At 38.7% G+C, this 14,760-nt stretch overlaps 1 protein-coding gene across 6 annotated transcripts in view; it reads left to right on the forward strand.

The window, feature by feature from the left end:
- PARD3B (par-3 family cell polarity regulator beta) overlaps positions 1-14,760 on the forward strand; it is a 402,302-nt gene that overhangs the window by 130,862 nt on the left and 256,680 nt on the right. For 4 of the 6 annotated variants that reach the window (XM_039554939.1, XM_039554936.1, XM_039554938.1 and 1 more), the window contains exon 4: positions 6,005-6,111. The exons of 1 other annotated variant lie outside the window; for it this stretch is intronic. In XM_039554939.1, coding sequence (XP_039410873.1) covers positions 6,005-6,111 — 107 coding nt within the window. Of the gene's footprint in view, positions 1-6,004; positions 6,112-14,760 lie in introns of those variants that run through there. One more of the 6 variants, XM_039554941.1, reaches the window with a different exon arrangement.

Genomic DNA, 14,760 nt, shown 5'->3' on the forward strand with positions numbered 1-14,760 from the left:
TCCTGAAATTACTTGGTATCTGGCATGTGTTATGACCTTAAGTGCAAGAAAAGAATACCTGGTTAAGATCAAAACTCAAGTACTGTCCTTCAGCTGGAAAGTCTTTTGAAAAAAATGTTTAAATGGGAAGAAAGTACCAGCATTATTTGTACAACCTCTGTAGATGGATACATGTCCTAGTGCCTTGAGAAATGATTAACTTCTTATTGTATGGATGTGGGTTTTGATCCTGAGAACAGGATTTTTACGATTGAAATAACGTGTAGGTGATTCTTACACGTCCGTCTCTGAAACTGTAAAAGCTGTAAACGTAAACATTCCATAGGTTTTTCATTAGGCCCTGTTAACACCAAAGAAATTTCATTTTGGTCATAAAAACTGAGAGAACAGTTCTTGTGCTTCATAACTGAAACCTGACTTAATACATTATAGCACACGCAAACAGAGAAAATAATTATTTTGAAATAACTGGCGCTGAAAATTATCACCCCAAAACAATGTCTGTTTAAAGCCATTACTGAGTTTTACTTGTAGGCCATTGCTTTTATTTTTCTTTTTAAGAAAAATTACACCTTGTTTGGAGTGATAAGGAAGTACTTTGTTCTGTGCTGGGTTGATATGTAAAAGACAGCACTTGCTGGAACTGGGTTTTCACCTGTTTGTAGATTTAAGTCAATTGTCTTAACTGTTACACCATCCTAGTTCATTTATCTTCTATCCGTGGGAATTTAAGAAGTGCGTTGTGCACTTTGGGAAGAACAGGTGGCTGTAGATTTGAAATTATATTGGTAGGTGCCATTATAAGAATATGAGTTAACTTTAAACTAGAAGTCACATCATCATAGCGCTGCATATTTAAAAAAATAAAAGAAGCTGTACAGTACTATTACAAGGGAGAACATTCAAGCTCGTGTCAGCTACATTTGAAGTACATGGCAGAACCATTACATGATGCCTCAGGTGGTGGTAAGCAGTATATCTGAGAGTGACCAAATTTACGCATATCGATTGCTTAGTGCTCTCAAAAAGTGCTGACTGGAAGAACTGTATGCCTGTTAACATGAAAATTGCCTGTTAAAAAGAAGAAAAATAGGCACATATATTAATCTTTTATGTATTTAAATATAAATTAAAATCTTGCTTGTAACTTTGTTTCCAGGGCCTGATCTGTTTAATGGCAAGATCAGTTTAAAAGCAATTTTGGCTTCTCGATATAAATGGTAGTTGTTTATTTTGTGTCTATTCAGAGCTCTTCTAGCCAAGAATTGTCCATGCTGAAGTGAAATTTTACATTTGTGTGTGTATGCGTGTAGTATTTAGGTGTTTGGTTTCAACTGACTTGAAATGTTGTGATTTGCTCAGAAGGAGCTCTGAAAAAAATGTTTGGATGCATCTGCAGGTAAAAAAATAATTTGTCTGTCTGTCCAGGCAGGTGTAATTTGGAAGCAGGCAGCAGAGTAATTGTCATTGGTATGGCCTTCAGCAGCTGACAGTTTGATACACACTTGATGGACAGCTCTTTCCCCATCATAATCAGCATTTTTATATTCAGGAGCAGAATTTTAAATTATGACTTTAACTGCGTAGGTGATGTATTGTAAATCTCTTTCTACCCACTTACAGTATTCTGTCCAAGTGTCTCTTTAGTTCTGCTCTAGAATAATTCTTCCCCGTTACCTAGAAAAGCAAACCAACCAACCTACCTCACAGTATGTTGGTTGTCAGTGATGCAGTAGCACAACAATATACTTGTGCTAGTGTTTCCTGTATTCTTTGGTTTGTCAGCTTACCTAAAAGTCATCTGAGAGTGTTTGCATCCAAAGCAATGCTGATATCAACTTTTAGAACATAATTTGACTGCATTACAGATAGCCCAGCCTGCCAACAATGCTCATGGGTGATAAAGTCTGGTTGTCTTCAGCATTTTTCGGCAACCTACAACCTATATCTCAAAGAATTAAGGGATTTCAGACAGGAGGTGGACTGTGCTTTCCTGAGCAGAGACGTTAGAACAAATGAGTGAAATTAAGGAAGGACAGGAATAATCTTTTTTTGTTATATTGATCGTCTTGAGTGGTACTCAACTGTCTAAATGTAGGCCTGAAATCTGATGCCAGAACTCAGAGCCTGGAAACCGTGTAGAGCTTAGGGGGACCCCAGCAGGGGCAGCTGGAGCTCCACAGTTCCCCTGACCGTGTTCAGGTCCTGAATTCCAGACCTTGCATTATTTACCTGCAGTTGCACAATATTCTTGAACACATCACTTCTAGTTCATCAGGCCGTCCTAACCTCAGGTGCTGATTTTTGAACTGCCAGAGGCCTTCAGTGAGGCAGAGCACACTCCTGTTCACGGTTATGTGTTAATGTCTGTGTACAGCTTTTTGGTGACATTTAAAGCAAAACAAACTAAGACAATCGGATTACATCTGGTATGGAGATGTTTTTCTTGCCATTGTGTTGATGAAAGTTTTCAGTTTTTAATTGTACACAAATGGCAGAACTCTCTCTTCTGTTTTTTTTTTTTCTTCCCTAATGCAACCAATTTAAATCTAAGTGTGGTTTCTACCATATGCTTGTTTCAACCATATTTGCAGTTTAGAAAAATATTTCCAAAATATAAGAGTTCAGGGAAAATACACTGTTAACCATGAGTCTTTGTAGATACTAATTTTTGAGGGTGATGCTAGCAAAAAGAAAAGATTGATCTACATTGGTTGAAAATAAGTGATAGACTTTAAGTAAGGAAAACTGCTGGACTTTTTCCTCATCAGCTTTATCTAAGAGTGTGTATTTTGAATAAGGTTGACACATGTGCTTAGAAGGTGCTGTGGTACCATAATAAAAGGTACTCTGCAAATTTTTAAAGAAGGGGAAGTACACCCTGAAGTGATTGAGGTTAAAGGCTGTCATTATGAAAAAAATTTTTGAACATGTGTTTCAACTTTTGTCATCTGCAAACTCCTGATGCAGTGCTGCAAGATGAGGATAACTATTTTTAAAAACTGAGTTCCTAAGTTTAAAATACAAAGTGCTACTCTGGCACAAAATAGTAGTGCTTATTAAAAAACATGTTTCTATGATCAGCTTGGTATGCAGGAAGGAGTTTCTCTCATCATTCAGGGAAAGATGGATTTTGTGTTTGAGCTTACATTGGTTGTTATAAATGTTCAGCACAAATGTAAGAGCGTGAGTAGAATGACATGGAAACACAGCATGTCTAAAGGAAAGCTGTAAGGAAAAAGGCAACATTCCGTTTCCTGACAGAAGAAAACAGATGACAGAATCTCTTAGGAAAGTGTGGGTGATTTTCTACAGCACGTCTGTAATAAACAGTATCACTGATGGCTGAAGAAGATGGGGATGAACGAGTTCAAGGTATGTATGGATAGTGGACATGGTCCAGCTCCTGAGTCAGGTTGAGGCCGGGGCTGTAGGATGTGGGGAGGTTTCTCTCTGTGAGAGTGCAAGGGAGCATGCTTGCTTTCAGGAGACCTGAGTGTGCAGTACAGAGGAGGCGGGGAAAGGCTGGGAAAAGAAAGGAGCTCGTGGGAGAGGTGCAGGCTGGAACACACCGAGCGGTGTCAAATGTGTTCTTAATGGCAGGCAACAGCCCAAGCCACAGAGGAGATGAGGGGAGATGGGGCGGATTTGTTAGCTCAGGGAGCTGCTAGAGAATTGCTGTCTTGTGAAAGGGAATAAGGGACTCTCCTGCAAAGGAGGGGCAGTACAGCTTCTTCTCAACTCTTTTATCCAGTCGTCCTGTTTGCTGTGAATTTTCTCCTATTAGAAAGCACATTTTGGTTCAGTTTATCTTTGTCTAATAAAAGGTTCATTTTGTGTTTTTGTGGTGTGTACATTTAAAACAATAAGGGCCAGAGGCACTGTTTTGTATAGTTTTAGCTAAAGACTACAGCTGACTTGTTTCACAGAGGTGTTATGACATATTTCTGTACAAGAAATCGTTACATGTCTGTAAAAACATTTAAAAAAATGAAAAAAATAGACTGTTTTTCTCTTCAAGTAAAAAATGATCTGTAGGACCCTAAAATTTACAACATACTGGGAGAAAAGAGAAAGCATTGTATACAATAGCCAAAAAGTCCAGTTGTTTTTCTGCAAGTAGAGAAGCATTCCAGATGAGCACAATAAATTTCATTGCCTCATGGCAATAAGCAAAAATTTGCAGGAATAAAAAGAAAGAAAATAGCTGCAAGGCAATCTTCCCAAACTGGAAAACAGTATTCTCTATAATCCTGCTGCTCCTGCAGACTTTGGTTTCAAAGTTTAGACAGTTGTAAATTTTGCTTCAGTTTCTCTGGAAAACACTGACAAAAAGCAAGTGAAAGGAGGTCTTCAGAACTGAGGATGGGGAATGTAGTAAAGAGAGGCATCTTAAAACAGTCAATACAGAGAGCAGCCAAGTGCTGAAATGGTGTTGTACAGGAGACATCTTTCCCCTGGTGTGTTGGTGCTGGAAGGCCCTGGAACAAACAGGGGTCTTGTGTCCCAGTAGTCAGTGTTGGGAGCCTTCATCTTTCCTTCAGCCAGAGGAATGAGAAAGAAATGAGGAGTTGGTTGTAGAAGACAGCTCAAGAAAAAAGGAGAAATCTAATTTCAGACTGTTGGCTTTGGGAGAAGGATGAGCTTGATATAAATGATTTTTATGAGTGGGGTCATTCATCCCCCTCTCTTCCCATCTTTGACCTCTTAAGTTGACTGTGGGGAATTTTTTATACCCTCTTTGAGTTACTGTGGAAAAAGGAGGACAGGAATGAGGAAAGGGGCTGGGATGATGGCTTCGAAGAATGTAAGGAACAGTCTGCTCAATGAGTTGAGCAAGTTTTACAAATAAAAGTATCAGTGCAAAGGGTTTTCAGTAGTTTCTCTGTACTGTTCATGTTTATGTCAAAAAGAGTTGGAGACTAAATAGTGTTGAATCACACAAAAATGTCTCAGCATCTGTTTTCAAACTGTTGTATTGAAGAGAGACAAAAAATTGGATACAGGCCACCAGAAACTTTAGTCATACACAGAAAAATTTATTTTAAGGCATAAGTATTTATCTTAAAGAAGGGAGTAAACTTGTATTTAGCTTTTATACACCACCTTACCAAATATGCCTAGAGGGGGAAACAAATTTCTCCTCAGCTTCATGTGAAGAACAAGAATATTTGAGTGGAGAGATTCGGTTCATTTTGACATATTGACACATTTGGAAAATCACACCAAATGGATACATTTGGTGATCAATCCCTTTCTACCCAACCTCCTTATAAAAACATGCATAGCTCCTGGTACAAAGATGATAATCACTTGGCAGAAAAAACAATATTCACCTTCTGATATTTAAGCATTCCCTTAATACTGGGACACAAATTTAAATCTTACTTTTGCTTTTCTTACTGGTTTCCTGCAGAAGTTAACATAGAAGGGAGTACCTGCATATAAAAACTTGCTCACCATGAGGAAGGGTTAAGGGCATTAGGTTATTCCAGCTATATTGACAAAGTTGTGCTGAAAGTGAGTGTGGCAGAGTCACTCCAGCTTTGTTAGCATCTAATGAGGAAACTGTTCCATGTTCAAACTTCTTTTTTAGATCTAATAATTTTGGCTGCCATCAGCCCCAGCCACTGTAATTAGTGTAATAACTAACAGCTATAATCTTAATTTCATTCACTTGATGGTACATGTGGTCACAGATACATGCAACGAGTCATTTGTTTTTCTGAGGAGATGCCTTTTCCTCCTGTTTGTCAGCAGTTTTTACCTAATTTAGGAGCTCATGGGTGGAGGTATAGAAGTGTTTAAAAATGTTATAATTTCTTTAGCTTAGTAAATCTGAAATGGTACAACCCTATCAAACCTAGTAATTTAACAGCTGGGTATTACCACAGATAGGCTTATATTTAAGCACTGCACACTTCTCTTACTTAACCACATGAGGAGCTTTCCCTTGTGCTAATTTAGCATCCTTGAACCTTTGCATTCTATTTTGTCTTGTTAGGCACACCGCTTCTGGTACGGAGGAGCAGTGATCCAGCTTTGGGCGTACCTGCTGACTTCCCAAGTGCTTCTCATCCCAGTGACCACGGTCTCAAGCATGTTGTGGCAGTAGGTGTCATGTAAATCACCCTTTTCTTAAGACCAAAACTTTTCTTACCTGTTGGTAGATAGTAGTTTTATAAGCTATATATGTATTTGGATCTATAACAAAATGCATCATACTAATTTTCTGTAAAGTAGAGAATTTCCTCTGGAAAAATAGTTATTTTAGATGATACAATCAATATACCCTGGTTCTCTTTTTTTTTTAAATAAGAGATTTACATAAAGCTTGAGGGTGTCATAAGACATTGGAATATGAACTGAATTTTCAGCAATTATTTGTTTGTTCAGTGTCATGTCCAGTTTACTATTTCTTCTTTGGTCTCGCAACATTTTTCACTTCCCTTATTTTCTGATGGCATTTCTGTCATCTTTGGTATCCTGCTGCTATCCTGTACAGTCTCTTCTTTATCTCACTTTTCTGTTTTACCTGACTGTTCCCTTTTGAGGACAAATTTGTTTTCAATGTCATTATTATTAAGTTTTATTGCAAAGCTACAATTAGTGAAGATGCAGTAACTCTTAATAATATGCTTTTGCAGGCTGTCTTTAGTCTTCTAAAAGTGATGCTCTCTTAGTCACACTTGGGCCACATGTTCTACTTTGCAGTTTTAAGACCTGAAACTTTGTGTGTGGGGAAGATGTTCCTACATTACTTATAAAACAATGAAATTCTTTAGAATCTCTGAATGTCAGCTGGGATACATAAGTGTCTCAAGCAGAATAGAGCTACTTTTTAGAGACTGCCTAGAAAGCTCTGGTGGGTCTAGTTCTGCACTACTTTAGACCACATGAAGGCTGGCTTAAATGGTGCTGGTGCTTTTATTTGCTTGTGACATTTATGCCTTTTCCCCTTTAGCTTCTCTATACCACGTTGCAGTTCGCTCCCTGTCCCCAGCTGTGCAAAACAATATATTGCTGGTTTGTTTCAAAACAAAACAACACTCAGAAACCCTGAGTCTTAGTTTGGTGCAGGAGGGATGTTGCAGACTAGATCACATCTAGTTTATAGCAAAGTTCCACAAATGGCGGTGTTGGCACATTAGGGAGTAGGGGGAGAGAGCTGGGGTTCAGCAACACATGCTGGAGGTGGGAACCTTTCAGCTGAAGGTGTGTTTAAGACCAAACTTCCAGTTAAGTTCATGTGAATAAAGGAAGTAAATACACAGTCAGTTTGCTTGCATGCAAAAGATGTTTATGGGTCTCAGACTAACACTCTAATTGTGAAGGCCAACAGAGGATTTTAGTTGACTGTTCATTGTTTCTCTTTGCATGGTCAAATGCATGTGCATCTAAATATCTTGTGTGCACCTTATTTTACAATGCCTTATGTTATTTGCTAAGTGGTGCAATTTTAAAAGTCTCGGTGACTCTCCAAGTACATTATGATGTTACAGGAGGCTGAATTTTGTCAAAGTTCTGCATCATTTGTCAGACCTGTTTGAGCTGAGAGGTTTTTCTTGATGTTTGCTGCAAGCATATTAATGAAATACTGACTTAGTCTGATAAGTGAAAGTACAAAGAAGAGTTCTTGGTTAACAGTGCAGATCTTAGACTCTTGGCAAAGTTAAGAAATGTATAAAGTGAGTATGTCAGTATGTAATGCTGACCTCTGGTAGTTTATAACCATGAAAATGGCAAAAAAAGGTGGAAAAACAAGTGAAATATGTTTCATTCCAGGGTGTGTGTTGAATGCTTTATAGACTATCAAGAAGAGAAAGATAGCATGTTGTTGAGTTGGGTTTTTTAATGTGATTTTAGTGGTGACAAGAGCATTTTATGCCATTACATGAAGATTGCAGTAATACTTGGAGGTTAAAACCTCACCATGCTTCACTGACTTGCATCAGTACAAAGGAATCCTCTAGGCCTGAAGGAGTTCTCTGTGTTAAAATACAGAGCATCCCTCCATCAGCTGTAGGGGTGACAGTCAAAGCTGGACAGGTAGCAGGGGTGGAGAAGGACTTTTTTTTTTAATTTATCGTGTAAAGTGGAGTTGAGGGGGAGGCCCAGAAAGTTGAAAGTTGTGGTTTGGTGTTGTTTTTCTTTTTTGTGAAAGCAAAAATCTGTTACAGTAAAATGTTACACCAACTCTTATTTTTGCAATAGTACCGTTTCTAAAACTCTCGTCAATCATACTGAAATATGCTTTGGCGTAATGTTCTGGGAAACACAGAAAGCTTAAATAACATAGGTTAAATTAGGTACAGATTGTTTTAAAACATGCAGAAAAATCGATATCTGACAAATGAAAAAATATGGCACAAACAACTGAACATTGCGTTTTGAAAATAGCTGTAGTCTTTCATTCAAGTGTTAAAGCACTATTTAGAAAAAAATCATTTGTTCTGTACATTGCTGCTGAAAATTTAAAACTAAAACTGTATTTCTTTTGCCACAAACCAGAGTTTTTTTCACGTTCAACTGCTTCCTTGTAGTCACATACAAGTTAGAAAACCCAGAGCTGTTGGTAGATGAAACATTCTTCAATGCATGTAGTGAAAATTAAGTCAGTGCTTATGCCACAATTATCTTAGCAATTATTTTGTAATTGAAACTGAATTTCATAATTAGCTGAGCAGTTTTGGCACTTCTGGTGTTTTGGTGTTTGGCACACATGGAACTGGCAGTCAGCTCTGTGTAGCAATACCTGTATGCTGGCTTGCACGGTGTGCACTGCTACACCAGTGCTTCATCAGATTTTTCAGAGGTGACTACCATGGGATTCTCTGAAGACAACGCTGATTTACCTCCTGGAAAATGCAGTTCAGTTGTACAATGAGTAATGCATGAAATAAGACAGCAAACATGCAGTAGTACAAGAAAAGAACATTGCTATCCCATTCAAGTGAACTGGTTGAACTGATGGACCATTTGAGCTGTTCACAATATTTATGGCATCAAACAGAGCTTGTGTTCCGTTTTTCAGATGTTGTCCCATTTGTTCAAAAGAAGATTTGATTTTTAATGCTGTATGATGACTACAAAAATAACAAAACCTTTTCTGAGTGACCAGGTAGTTTGAGGAGAATTTGAGCTATTCTTTCCTATTTTCTGTGACACATCTTAGCTGTAGTTTTAGCCCCAATTAACAAAATACTTCTAGATCAATCAAAAACCAATAGTGAAGTCCAGCATCTGTTCCCTCAGACTGGAAGTCATTTAACAGATGGTACAAAATTTGAGTTTCTTTTTTCATCCAAACTTCTCTTTCCTTATTGTGATAGCTGCCACTGAAAAATTTAGAGACAGTAATCAGGGAAAAATAGGGGTAACACACATCAGAATTTTTTATTGAGGAAAAAGTATTTGCTAATGAATTTTTTACTTTATTAAAGCTACTGTTTAGCTCTTCTGCCTAGTTAGGATTACAGAGCCCTGGCCAGGCTTTCAAAAGTGAAAGCTTCCTTCCCTAGATATCCAGAGAGGCCTTCAGGGATACAGAATTAGTTTAATGTACTTATGCACACCTATGGGTTGGGCAGAGAACTGATTGAGAGCAACCCTGCGGAAAAGGACTGGAGAGTTGTAATGACTGATGAAAAACTCTACATGAGCCAGCCAACATGCACTTGCAGCCCAGAAAGCCGCCTGAACCCTAGGCTGCAAAAAAAGCGTGGCTTTTTTTGGTCAAGGAAGGGGGTTCTGCCTCTCTACTCTGTTCTTGTGAGACCCCACCTGGAGTGCTGTATCCAGCTCTGGGGTCCCCAGTACAGGAAGGACATGGACCTGTTGGAGTGAGTCCAGAGGAGGGCCATGAAGTTGGTAAGGGGTCTAGAGAACCTCCCCTATGAAGACAGGCTGAGAAACCTGGGGCTGTTCAACCTGGAGAGGAGAAAGTTGTGTGGAGACCTCATAGGGGCTTTCCAGTATCTGAAGGGGACCTGCAGGGAAGCTAGAGAGGGGCTCTTCATCAGGAACTGTAGTGACTGGACAAGGAATAATGGGTGCAAACTGAATGAGGGGAAATTTAGTTTAGATATGTGGAAGAAATTCTTTATGGTGAGGGTGGTGAGGCACTGGCACCAGTTGCCCAGAGAAGCTGTGGATGCCCATCCCTGGATGTGTTCAAGGCCAAGTTGGATGGGGCTCTGAGCATCCTGGTCCAGTGGGAGGTGTCCCTGCCCATATGAGGGGCATTGAGACTAGGCAATCTTTATGGTCCCTTCCAACCCAAGCCATTCTAGGATTCTCTGATTCTACTTCTCTAGGAAGTTCTGTGCCCATAGCTTTGCTATGGCAATTGTCAAGGGCTGGCCCAGCCGCTTTCAGGCTGCGACTGGCCTGGCTTCACAAAGTGGCTTTAGCAATGGGCATGTAGTCTTCAGCTGGAGATCTCCTCTGGAGCGAGGCCATGCAGTGTGATTGGGATGGTTGAAACCTTTCAGAAAAAACAAGCATTCTTGGGGCACTTAACTCTTGCTCAACACTTGTCCCCAGTTTGCTGAGAGGAGCTGCAGTTTTGGATTCTCCTCACCAGCTCAGAAGTTCCTGACTGGATCCCTCTGCCCAACATGGTAAAGATGAGGTGCAGCAAGGCAGAAATTGTGCGGGTTTTTTTGGTTTGGTTTTAGGGAGCAGAATATGTTTTGCTGCTACTGCTCAGTCCGGTTCATTCAGGAAATAATTGCTAATGTATAATTATAACATCTGAACTTCCATTTCTGGAGCTGTAGCTTCTGCTAGTCTCTCTTGTTGCCTGGGGACAGACTTCCTCTACTATCATAAGATTTGATTTGTCATGAGTTTTAGACAGAGAATTGTGATCCTATTTGAATTGATGGGAATTTTGCATTAATTCTGGTGGGACTAAGGTTTCACCCACTCTTGCTGGTTATTATGGTATGCTATTTTCTGCGTGACTTTCTTTTGTAGTTACATGTTTTCTGGACAAATACTTAGGTTATCTTGGAATTAATCAATAGGACTGGCTGGTTAAATTGTATTTATCCATATTTAAAGATACAATGAGATGCTGGATCAATTGAAGAGCTCCTCCAGTGGCTCAACACAGTTTCAATTTTTGCCTAGATATGACTTGAAATTGACTGTCTTTTATGCATTGTGGACATGTAATTTGCAATTTTGAATAAGGTTACTATATAATTAGAACATTTTTATGTTTCAAGCTCTTGTTAAAAAGGGTCAAAACCCCCTCTGGTTCTTCTGGCTGCTAATTGTGCTTGTGGTGTATTAGCCTTCCTGATTAAGAGTCTGCGAATTAGCATAATGTCCACATGTGTAAGGATACAGCTTCATGATTTGTTCCTTTCTATATGATATTATATTCATATGTAAATGTAAAGATATGCTACAAATTCAGCTATGAGATAATCAGTAGAACTTACAAAATGCGTGAGTATTTTAGTATAAAAAAAACCCCAGAAATGTTAGTTCATCTAATCATGCTACATAAAAGTAGGGCAGGGCAGAAAAGGTCTTTTTTGGCACAGTGGTGGAATAATTCCGTAGAGTTTATAACTTGATTCAGCAGATTTCTGCTAAGACTTGAGCTAAGAGACTGCACTGCCATGAGGGTTGTATTGTCTGTCTGATTTTAGAAGATAGAACTTTTGTCCAGTATGTTTACTGGACTAGGTTGGATAGTTTTACTTTCTGGTCCTTTTGTATGTGTTCGAATTTCAATATGAAATTCTCCCGTAGTTATGTGATAGAATCATACAACAGTTTGGATTGGAACGGATCCTTTAAGGTCATCTGGTTTCATCCCTCCTACCATAAGCATGAATGTCTTCCACTAGATCAGGTTGCTCAGAGCCCCATCCAGCCTGACCTTGGATGTTTCCAGGGACAGGGCATCTGCCATCTCTCGGGGTAGCCTGTCCCAGCGTTTCATCACCTACTTTGTAAAAAACTTCTTCCTTATATCTAGTCTAAATCTACCCTCTTTTAGTTTAAAACCATTACCCCTTGTCCTATCACACCAGGCTCTACTAAAGTCTGTCCCCATCTTTCTTATAGGCCCTCTTTAAGTGCTGCAGGAGGTGCACTCTGAGAAGGAAACCAGATATTGGGAGAAACAGTATTCTTTCAGGAGCTAGCAGTGCTGGTGCACTTGTAATGCTTTAAATCCACACTTGTTGATGTAAAATAATCGGACATCAAAGTTGATTTGGAAATACATCTTAGATATTACCATGTGTGTTTGAGGGTAAAGGCAAGGCTGCTTCCCTGATGTGGTGTGGTCTCAGGCTGTCATTCAGAATAGCAAGGGTTTTAAATTCTGGAAGGCATTTACTTTTTCCTGGTAAAAGTTTTCCTATTAATAATTTAACTCTGGCTCTTGAAATACTGCAATGTGGAACTGAACGGAAGATCTGGGGAGATTTAAAAGGATTTTCTGTCATTCAGCTGGGGAGTTCCAAACAGTTGGAATTTTTTAAAAGGGAATTCTGATGTGGGTGAATCCATTTATAAAGCAACTACTGTGTGTCTGTTTATGCTGTGAAACATATATAGAACACTTCTAATCAGCACAGGAGCTTGTCAGTATATTGCTTTTGATGTCTGATTAGATGATCATAGGGACATCTGCAGTGAGTTAGTTTTGAAGTTGTTGGTGTGAGCACTGCAGGAACCAGAGCTGTGTGGCACTCTTACACCATGAAAACTGCTGCCCTTACAGAACATACTATAAATCCAACTATGCAGCGAGCTGAGTGCTGTCAAAATAACAAAAGCCATTCCTTCTCAATTCTTTCTGCTGCCTTTCAGCCCTGAACTGCCTTTTTTTTTTTCCCCTTCTTATACTGTGTGCTGTGGCATTCTGCATCAAAAAGAAATTATTTTATATTGTAAAGGAAAAACTAAAAAATGTAAATTAAATGTTTGTCAGAATACTAAATTGTTCATCTGAAAATGGACAGGAGTGCCCTGTGGTAATTTCCTCTTTTGAGGGTGCAAAGCAGTATGTGTGTGTGTGTGGAGAATTGTATTCCTTGCACAGCCTGTGTGTCAGAAAAATTATATTGTTTTACCTGCATTGTTTGAAATGAGCAGTGGGTGTAATTTACATATTTTTATTTGAGCAGGATCAGTAGACTTTTTGTGATTTATTGTAATAAGAGCTAATAACAAATGTTCTGTGATGTTGATATAGTATATAAATTATCAGTAAAAATGCTGTAATCAGAAGAAGTTATTTGTTGTTAACAGGTTGTTTCCAATGCGAGGAGTACTGGCATTCCACTGACTATTCACGAAAGAAAGTATCTCTAATGAAAACCATCAAAGCCCTTCATCATTCTTATATTAGTAGGGGCTTGGGTTTTGTTTCCTCTTTAAAATGAATTTTGGGCCTTGGCTGTAATTTTGAAAATACTTTATTGTTTATACACCTTTCTCCTTTATCCTCTGCTTTGTGTAGTCAGGTAGATGAGCTTGTAGGTGATCCAAGATGGCTGAGAGACTAAAACTATTTGTTTTCCTATGTGGCCTGTCTTACAGGGAATGTGGAAAAATTAAAGGGTGGAAATAAGAATTGTTGACAAAAACAGGGAAAAAAGGTCATGCTGTCAATGCTGTTGACACATACTCATCTCTATAGCCACATCTTTGGGGTCCTACAAAATACTGTCATTCCATCTGGAACAGCTTTTAGCAGGCAGCTTATGCAACAGGCTCATGGTGCTGAAATTGGAATGAAACATTAGCAAGTTACTTCTATGTCTGACAGTCAAAAGTGGAAGATGACAGTCAACATGGCTCATGCATATTATTTACTGTCAAGCTCTGGAAACATTTAGCTAAAATAAAATAGGTTCTCAGTCAGGGTCCTACTGAAATGCCTGCTAGTAAGTAACTTTTTCCGTAAATGTAGCAATTGAATGGACAACTAGGAATAATGGCAGAGATCTTTGACACTTACCTAGACGCAAGTTTTGGATTTTGTAATATGTTATCTTGCAGCGCACTGTCGTAAGACGTTCTACTCTGGTTAATATTTGTGTTTCTCCAAAAGTCAGATGTGTGGCTTTGTTTCTCTTACAGGATTGACAGTTATTCACACTCCAAGGAGAGGGGATTTTTTTTAAATTTTATTTTGTTTAGGTGAGGCCTTTTCACCAGTAAATTAGCCAACTTGTTGGAGACACTTTAATCTGGAGATTTATTCTTCTATGTAGCTGGTGTCTCAGCTAATCTGGATTTACAGGTTTTTGAGTTGTAATAATAATACTATAGGTCTCTTTGAAACTTGCACATTCTGTTAGATTTTTTTTTTTTATGACAGCAGGTCCTGATTTTACTCCATGCCTATGAAACAATTTCTGACATTGACAACTGGAATGAGAGGAGGAATATTTTAGTGCTTCTGTAAACTGTGTGCTTTTGCTGTCACAGGTGTTCTGACATGTTGGAGTTAGGACTAATAAACTAAGATCAGTGTGAATATAGACTAAAATAGTAAGGGTGTGTCAGAGAGCTTCAGGATTTTGAACGAACATCCCACCTTTGATTTTTGTCAGTAATTGCAATGATTGCTTCTGGCCTCTAATGTGACCTTTTGTTGTAACATCAGCAGTATAACTTCCCTGAAATAACTTTAAATAAATAAAATTAAGAAATAATATAGTAAATATGCAAATCTTCAGTTAAAAGGAAGTGATTAGGCTGTAGAATAACTGTGTTGATGCA

This window comes from Corvus cornix, chromosome 7, assembly GCF_000738735.6.
Source record: "Corvus cornix cornix isolate S_Up_H32 chromosome 7, ASM73873v5, whole genome shotgun sequence".
In the NCBI taxonomy this organism is placed as follows: Eukaryota; Metazoa; Chordata; class Aves; order Passeriformes; family Corvidae; genus Corvus; species Corvus cornix.